The sequence below is a fragment of the Stegastes partitus genome, unplaced genomic scaffold, assembly GCF_000690725.1.
Source record: "Stegastes partitus isolate 25-593 unplaced genomic scaffold, Stegastes_partitus-1.0.2 Scaffold645, whole genome shotgun sequence".
Lineage (NCBI taxonomy): Eukaryota > Metazoa > Chordata > Actinopteri > Pomacentridae > Stegastes > Stegastes partitus.
In genome coordinates this window covers 62,260-63,658 of record NW_007578376.1, presented here as the reverse complement: position 1 = coordinate 63,658, position 1,399 = coordinate 62,260, and the positions used below count along the sequence as shown (strand labels likewise).

At 35.1% G+C, this 1,399-nt stretch overlaps 1 protein-coding gene across 1 annotated transcript in view; it reads right to left on the bottom strand.

Moving 5' to 3' along the window:
* Positions 1 to 486: 486 nt before the first annotated feature.
* The window catches only part of sec61b (SEC61 translocon subunit beta), a 6,113-nt gene continuing 5,200 nt past the window's right edge, over positions 487 to 1,399 (bottom strand). Inside the window, exon 4 of the mRNA XM_008289911.1 lies at positions 487 to 980. Coding sequence (XP_008288133.1) covers positions 893 to 980 — 88 coding nt within the window. The 3' untranslated portion in view covers positions 487 to 892. The remainder of the gene's footprint in view (positions 981 to 1,399) is intronic.

The following is a 1,399-nucleotide window of genomic DNA, read 5'->3' as shown; positions in this document are numbered from 1 at the left end:
AAACCTATTGGTTAGTTAAAAATTAACTATAAATGGAATTTCTATGGGCCCGACAATAAACACTATTGTAGGCAAAAATAACATCAGTAGGATCACTGAGTTTTCGCCAAAACCTCAGTGGAATAAATTGTAAGTTTCAACACTTGTTCAATCATTAACTGAACCGTCAATCACTGTGAAACTTAACACTTAACATTTCAGTCTGTGTTTTAGTATCCCTGATGTTCCAGCTAAAAGCACCATCCACACTGTACTTTTTGTTAAAACAAACATTTCTAAGTGACTTTCGGTAGAATGTACAGCCATCAATAGTCTGGTAATGGAGACTGAAGGTTAAAAGTGAGAAAACATCACTTGTCACTGAGAATATTTCCCTCATTTAACACACAAAAGCCTCATTCAACTTTAAACGACTTGATAAACAAAAACAGGGTTATTTCACTAAAACAAAGTGAGGTTATGTTTCAAAACACGCGTGCACACACATTAGTTTTCACTTTTTTTTTTTATTGTACAATATTACAATAACATTTTGTACAAATGCTGTTAACAAAAAATGAAACTCAGGCTACAGGGAGAAATGCTTGTTGGGGGGGCCTGAAAACAACAATGTCCACCGGCAGATCCTGCACCGAGAACCGGTGCGGCAGCGGTGTGGCTTCGTCCAATTCACCCCATCGAATGTAAAAAAAAACAAAAAATCGTAGAGTGATGGGAAGAAGCAACCGGGTGGTTACCAAAGTCTGATGCAGATTATGTACTGAAACACACACACACACAAAAATCCAATATGTGTGTGTCGTCGTAGTGATGGTGTTGAAGGGAAACGGGGCTGTTGTTTGGTCCAGGTCCAGAGATTTAAGAAGCCGAGGGTCGGAGGTGGTCGGGCGGATTAAGAGCGGGTGTACTTCCCCCAGATGTGGAGCATGAAGACGGATGCGATGAACAGCAGACTCATCACCAGAACCGGCACCGGACCGCTGTCACGATAGAAAAACACTGATTAACAGCCAGGTTCTCAATCATCGAGGTAAAACATCATTAAAAAGTAACTTTAATTTTGGTTTCTTAACATTAAATCACATCCGTTTTTATGACTTTATCTTAATTGTATGTGTTGTCGTATTTATCCATTTTATCTGCTTTAAAAATCTACTTTATTACAATTTTTTCCTTTTATTTTAACTTAATGTTTTGGGTTTTTTTTTAAATCTAACTTATATAGCTTATAAATCTATCATTCTTTTCTGTTTTCATCTATTTTATCTTTTTTTAAAAAACATTTTGTCTTTTTCATCTGTTGTTTTATCATTTTATATCAATTTAATCAATGTTTTTTATTTCATGTAAATTTTATTCTTTGTCTTAATAATCTGTCATTTTTTTAATTGTTTTTATA